The sequence below is a fragment of the Oncorhynchus tshawytscha genome, linkage group LG17 (assembly GCF_018296145.1).
Source record: "Oncorhynchus tshawytscha isolate Ot180627B linkage group LG17, Otsh_v2.0, whole genome shotgun sequence".
NCBI lineage: Eukaryota > Metazoa > Chordata > Actinopteri > Salmoniformes > Salmonidae > Oncorhynchus > Oncorhynchus tshawytscha.
The window spans coordinates 14,590,945-14,598,444 of record NC_056445.1 but is presented as its reverse complement, the minus strand read 5'-3'; the positions used below and the strand labels follow the sequence as shown (position 1 = coordinate 14,598,444).

The 7,500-nt window shown below is 47.5% G+C and overlaps 1 protein-coding gene across 1 annotated transcript in view; it reads right to left on the bottom strand.

Moving 5' to 3' along the window:
* LOC112216907 (protein O-mannosyl-transferase TMTC1) overlaps window positions 1–7,500 on the bottom strand; it is a 139,193-nt gene that overhangs the window by 81,958 nt on the left and 49,735 nt on the right. The window contains exons 5-6 of the mRNA XM_042300235.1: window positions 2,643–2,724; window positions 2,336–2,439 (exon numbers count right to left, since the gene is read on the bottom strand). Of these exons, the coding sequence (XP_042156169.1) occupies window positions 2,336–2,439; window positions 2,643–2,724 (186 nt within the window). The remainder of the gene's footprint in view (window positions 1–2,335; window positions 2,440–2,642; window positions 2,725–7,500) is intronic.

Sequence of the window (7,500 nt, the reverse complement as noted above, 5' to 3'; positions counted from 1 at the left end):
AGTTCAATACAGTATCTTAGCATTTTAGCATTGAAATTGATTTAACACTTTTTATTTATTTTATCTTTATTTTATTTCACCTTTATTTAGCCAGGTAGGCTAGTTGAGAACAAGTTCTCATTTGCAACTGCGACCTGGCCAAGATAAAGCCAAGTAGTGTGACACTGACAACAACACAGAGTTACACATGGAGTAAACAATAAACAAGCCAATAACCCAATAAACAAGTCAATGACACAGTAGAAAAAAAGAAAGTCTATATACAGTGTGTGCAAAAGGAATGAGGAGGTAGGCAATAAATAGGCCATAAGAGCGAATAATTACAATTTAGCAGATGAACACTGGAGTGATAGATGAGCAGATGATGATGTGCAAGTAGAAATACTGGTGTGCAAAAGAGCAGAAAAGTAAATAAAACAAAAACAGTATGGGGATGAGGTAGGTAGATTGGGTGGGCTATTTACAGATGGACTATGTACAGCTGCAGTGATCGGTTAGCTGCTCAGATAGTTGATGTTTAAAGTTGGTGAGGGAAATGAAAGTCTCCAACTTCAGTGATTTTTGCAATTCATTCCAGTCACTGGCAGCAGAGAACTGGAAGGAAAGGCGGCCAAATGAGGTGTTGGCTTTGGGGATGATCACTGAGATACACCTGCTGGAACGTGTACGACGGGTGGGTGTTGTCATCGTGACCAGTGAACTGAGATAAGGCGGAGCTTTACCTAGCATAGACTTATAGATGACCTGGAGCCAGTGGGTCTGGCAATGAATATGTAGCGAGGGCCAGCCGACTAGAGCATGCAGGTCACAGTGGTGGGTTGTTATAAGGGGCTTTGGTAACAAACCGGGTGACACTGTGATAGACTGCATCCATTTTGCTGAGTAGAGTGTTGGAAGCTATTTTGTAGATGACATCGCCGAAGTCGAGGATCGGTAGGATAGTCAGTTTTACGAGGGTAAGTTTGGCGGCGTGAGTGAAAGAGGCTTTGTTGCGAAATAGAAAGCCGATTCTAGATTTGATTTTGGATTGCAGATGTTTAATATGAGTCTAGAAGGAGAGTTTACAGTCTAGCCAGACACCAAGGTATTTATAGTTGTCCACATATTCTAGGTCGGAACCATCCAGGGTGGTGATGCTAGTCGGGCGGGCGGGTGAGGGCAGCGCACGGTTGAAAAGCATGCATTTGGTTTTACTAGCGTTTAAGAGCAGTTGGAGGCCACGGAAGGAGTGTTGTATGGCATTGAAGCTCATTTGGAGGATAGTTAGCACAGTGACCAAGGAAGGGCCAGAAGTATACAGAATTGTGTCGTCTGCGTAGAGGTGGATCAGGGAATTGCCCGCAGCAAGAGCGACATCATTGATATATACTGAGAAAAGAGTCCTGAGAATTGAACCCTGTGGTACCCCCATAGAGACTGCCAGAGGTCCGGACAACATGCCCTCCGATTTTACACACTGAACTCTGTCTGCAAAGTAGTTGGTGAACCAGGCGAGGCAGTCATTAGAAAAACCAAGGCTATTGAGTCTGCCGATAGGAATACGGTGATTGACAGTCGAAAGCCTTGGACAGGTCAATGAAGACGGCTTGACAGTACTGTCTTTTATCTATGGCGGTTATGATATTGTTTAGTACCTTGAGCGTGGCTGAGGTGCACCCGAGACCAGCTCGGAAGTCGGATTGCACAGTGGAGAAGGTACGGTGGGATTCGAAATAGGCAGTGATCTGTTTATTAACTTGGCTTTCAAAGGTTTTAGAAAGGCAGGGCAGGATGGATATAGGTCTGTAACAGTTTGGGTCTAGGGTGTCACCCCCTTTGAAGAGGGGGATGACCGCGGCAGCTTTCCAATCTTTAGGGATCTCGGACGATACGAAAGAGAGGTTGAACAGGCTGGTAATAGGGGTTGCAACAATGGCGGCGGATAGTTTTAGAAAGAAAGGGTCTAGATTGTCTAGCCCAACTGATATGTACGGGTCCAGGTTTTGCAGCTCTTTCAGAACATCTGCTGTTACCTAGCCTCAGTGCAGTGGGCAGCTGGGAGGAGGTGATCTTGTTCTCCATGGACTTTACAGTGTCCAAAAACTTTTGGGAGTTAGACCTAAAGGATGAGAACTTCTGCTTGAAAAAGCTAGCCTTTGCTTTCCTGGCTGACTGCGTGTATTGGTTCCTGACTTCCCTGAACAGTTGCATATCGTGGAGGCTATTCGCTGCTATTGCAGTCCGCCACAGGATGTTTTTGTGCTGGTCAAGGGCAGTCTGGTCTGGAGTGAACCAAGGGCTAAATCAGCAGAGACTGATAAAAGAAAGACATGTCTGTGATAGGGCTAGGAATAACCTGGTGAGCAGGTGAGGAGAGAAGGAGGCTGGGTTGTCCTGCTCAGAGAAGAGAGGCATGGAGCCACCCATCAGCCACAGCCTGAAGGACATGATGACCGCCACCTACAGGAGGGAGGAGTGAACAGCAGGACATTACCATGCAACCGGTGCTTTAACATTCAACTTATACAATGTTAACTGGACCATAACATAACATCAAACTTGTGCTTAAACCTACACATCCTTCAACATGATTACTATACCAAACAGGAGTGTACTGAGATAACGACATAGTCTTAGTTGTAATGGTTGTGGTTGATACTCACATAGAGAGAGACGGCACAGGCTCGTTTGAGGAAGGGGACGGAGATCCTGAGAAGATCCTTCATCTTGGAGCCGGAGAGGTGCCTGGAACGCAACACAGAGAGATGAAAGGTCAGAGAACGGACCTATAGTATTTGAGTCCAAGGACAGACACATGGACTTGAATCCTCCCCCAGGGTTAATGGCATGTTTAGTCTCATCGGTTCCCTTGTTCACCATTACACCTGTACACTCACAAATGCCATTGAGACTCCATAATGGGGGATAGAGGAGGATGAGAGGAGAGGAAAGGAAAGCAGGGAGGTGGAGATAAGAGAGGGGAAGAGTATGAGGTGTCTTATATAACAGAGGTGCACAGACAGAGAACAGGGGAGAGCAAGACAAGGGGAGAGAAAGAAGAGGAGATATCGGCAGAGCCAGATAAAAGACAGAAGTGAGAATATCTGCCAGAGCAAGTCCATGAGGTACGAGAGAGAGAGAGTCTGGAACTCTGGTGTCTGTCTAATGCTGCAGAGACATTAGAACGAGAGGAGGAGAGTTTAAAAGAACAAACCAACTGTAAACGAGTGTCATTATCTAGTCACGATGTGTGTGCAAGCCTGTGCTATGTTGTGAGATGCATTCTAAAAATCCCACAGTCCCTGAGGCAGCGAGAGAGCGAGAGCGAGAGAGACAGAGAAAAGAGAGAGAGCAGGGAAAGTGGGGAGAGAAAGGGGGCAAGAGATTCGGAGTCGGCGACGCTCACACCGACAGAATTCCCGAGCACGGAATGTAAAGAGACATGTCGACCTTGAGAAACATTACGGATTTGAGCTGCGCTGAAGACAGATTTCACGCTGTGTAGAGGAATGAGATGTAACAAACAAACACACACACACACACACACACAGACAGGTATTGTTGCATTCTCAGACCTGGGCCTCTCACACTCCCCAAAGGCCTGATGGGCGAGACGTCGCCACGCATCCACACAACAGGATGTTAATGTGTCATGACAACTGTGACCGTGGTTTCAGGGAGGAATGAATGAAGAAGCGGAGGGAGGGGGTTCATTTGGGTGTGAAGGGGAGAGACATTGAGATGTGGTTGATTGTTCAAGAGTAGAGTTGGAGCTAGGAGTCACCGTCCTATAGTGATGCAGTGTGTGCGTGTGTGTGTGTGTGTGTGTGTGTGTGTGTGTGTGTGTGTGTGTGTGTGTATTGTCTGTCTTAGACATTATACACCAGGTATCAGTTACACACCATGGAAACGTAGACAGACAACACACACACACGTCTGTGTTGTTTGCAGCAAAGGGAGAGAGCGCAACCTGCACATGCCCTCCCCCCCTTATCAGCTCAGTGGGGAAAAGGCCCGGGGTGAGTGTTCTGTACAGGAGTTCTGGATCAATGACAGCGTCTCTCTACCTTCATACTGACCTTCAAACCAACCACACTTTGTTTAAGGTACAGAGCAAAGAATTATGTCACACGCACACACACACACACAGGTCTGAGTTCTGCTTTCCACACCCAGCAAAAAGGAACGAGTTATGCCTCTCCGTGTGTGTGTGTGTGTGTGTGTATATAAGAGAGTGTAAGCATGCAGCATTCATGGTTGATGAAGTGTGTGTGTTGGATTGGCTGGCACACTCCTTCTCAGGGGCGACAGGGCAAAGCGGTCTCCAGCGTCTGCCTCACACCTCAGGTCACACCTCAGGTCACACCTCAGGTCACACCTCAGGTCACACCTCAGGTCACACCTCAGGTCACACCTCAGGTCACACCTCAGGTCACACCTCAGGTCACACCTCAGGTCACACCTCAGGTCACACCTCAGGTCACACCTCAGGTCTCCTCTGGGTCAAATGGGCCGTAGGGACTTCTGTTCATGCAGTGTGATGGCTGATGTAATGTGAAGGGCTGCTCACAGTGGAGTAGAGGCCAATACAGGCAGGCCGCATGTCGCATCATGCAATGTGTGTGTGTGTGTGTTCATCTCTTGGTAGCCCTTTCCTGTGTCTGCTACCAAATGTCTGCCCCGCCCCATCCCATTCCTTCACTACAGAGAGTGGTTCCTGCCCCCCCCTCATCCTCTATGGGGCCCCTCCACTGTCTACAGAAACACAATCATCTCCCAGGCTATTCTCCTCAAGTGGGGAATAAATAAATAATCCCAGAACACAAACACAATAGAACAGGAGACCAGTGAAACTATAGAAGGTCATCTGATTGGGCCCGGATGCAGTGCTGTAGTAGCCTCTGTAATACATCTGAACACGCCGTCTCCCTGTGTCTGTTCAGCACAGATGCACACACACACTCACACACTCACTCACTCAGACACTCACTCACTCACTCACGACAGACAGACAGACACAAAAGGATGACAGGCACACACACACAGAATCACACACACACAGAGATGACAGGCACACACACACACACACACACACACTCATGACAGGCACTCACACACACACACAAGGATGACAAGCACACACACACACGAAGGACAGGCACACACACACACACTCATGACAGGCACTCACACACACACACAAGGATGAAAAGCACACACACACACGAAGGACAGGCACACACACACACACTATCACACACACACACAGATGACAGGCACTCACACACACACACATGACAGGCACACACACGCACACTATCACACACACACACAGATGACAGGCACACACACACACACACACATACACACACTCATGACAGGCACTCACACACACACAAAGGATGACAAGCAAATCAAATCAAATCAAATCAAATGTTATTTGTCACATACACATGGTTAGCAGATGTTAATACGAGTGTAGCGAAATGCTTGTGCTTCTAGTTCCGACAATGCAGTAATAACGAACAAGTAATCTAACTAACAATTCCAAAAAACTACTGTCTTATACACAGTGTAAGGGGATAAAGAATGTGTACATAAGGATATATGAATGAGTGATGGTACAGAGCAGCATAGGCAAGATACAGTAGATGATATCGAGTACAGTATATACATATGAGATGAGTATGTAAACCAAGTGGCATAGTTAAAGTGGCTAGTGATACATGTATTACATAAGGATGCAGTCGATGATATAGAGTACAGTATCTACGTATGCATATGAGATGAATAATGTAGGGTAAGTAACATTATATAAGGTAGCATTGTTTAAAGTGGCTAGTGATATATTTACATCATTTCCCATCAATTCCCATTATTAAAGTGGCTGGAGTAGAGTCAGTGTCATTGACAGTGTGTTGGCAGTAGCCACTCAATGTTAGTGGTGGCTGTTTAACAGTCTGATGGCCTTGAGATAGAAGCTGTTTTTCAGTCTCTCGGTCCCAGCTTTGATGCACCTGTACTGACCTTGCCTTCTGGATGACAGCGGGGTGAACAGGCAGTGGCTCGGGTGGTTGATGTCCTTGATGATCTTTATGGCCTTCCTGTAGCATCGGGTGGTGTAGGTGTCCTGGAGGGCAGGTAGTTTGCCCCGGTGATGCGTTGTGCAGACCTCACTACCCTCTGGAGAGCCTTACGGTTGAGGGCGGTGCAGTTGCCATACCAGGCGGTGATACAGCCCGCCAGGATGCTCTCGATTGTGCATCTGTAGAAGTTTGTGAGTGCTTTTGGTGACAAGCCGAATTTCTTCAGCCTCCTGAGGTTGAAGAGGCGCTGCTGCGCCTTCCTCACGATGCTGTCTGTGTGAGTGGACCAATTCAGTTTGTCTGTGATGTGTATGCCGAGGAACTTAAAACTTGCTACCCTCTCCACCCTCTCCACCCTCTCCACTACAAGCACACACACACACGAAGGACAGGCACTCACACACACACACGACAGGCACACACACGCACACTATCACACACACACACAGATGACAGGCACACACACACACACACACACATACACACACACACACACACACATACACACACACACACACACTCATGACAGGCACTCATGACAGGCACTCACACACACAAAGGATGACAAGCACACACACACACGAATGACAGGCACACTCACACACATGAATGACAGGCAGGCACACACACACACACACACAGATGACAGGCACTCACACACACACACAAGGATGACAAGCACACACACACACAAGGATGACAGGCGCACACACACATTCATGACAGGCACACACACACACGATCACACAGATGACAGGCACACACACACACACACACACACACACACACACACACAAACACACACACTCATGACAGGCACTCACACACACACACACACAAGGATGACAAGGACACACGAATGACAGGCACACACACACACACAGAGATGCATACACACAGAAAAAGGGCTCTGTCCCTGGTCTGGTGACACTGGCAGACACAGACTAGGTGCTATTTGTACAGCAGTCATGCTCCATCTCTGTCCCTGCTGCTTCTCTGTGTTGAGTAAATGATGTGTTCTCTGCTTCCTTATCGCACGACGCTGAGTTCAAACAGAAAGGGAGATCAGAGGCTGGGCGCTACGGCAACCACCCCCGCTGGGCGCAACCCACAGCGTTCATTTATGCCCATGGTTTATTAACTGGACAGTGAGACAGGAAGTACCGTATGGTGAGAAGACGTTTTGGTGGAGACAGGAAAGACAATGTCATGCAATGTATCAATGGTGTGAGGTAAGGCATGGCCATACCAGTGTTTGGTAACCTGACAGTCAACTAGACTCCTCAATGTAACTTAGGAGTGTACTTCAAGGAGTTGAGGAAAAATACAGGCAGATGGATAGGGAGTACATAAACACACACTATAAAATAGCTTTGGAGTGAAACACACACAAACACACACTATAAAATAGCTTTGGAGTGAAACACACACTAAA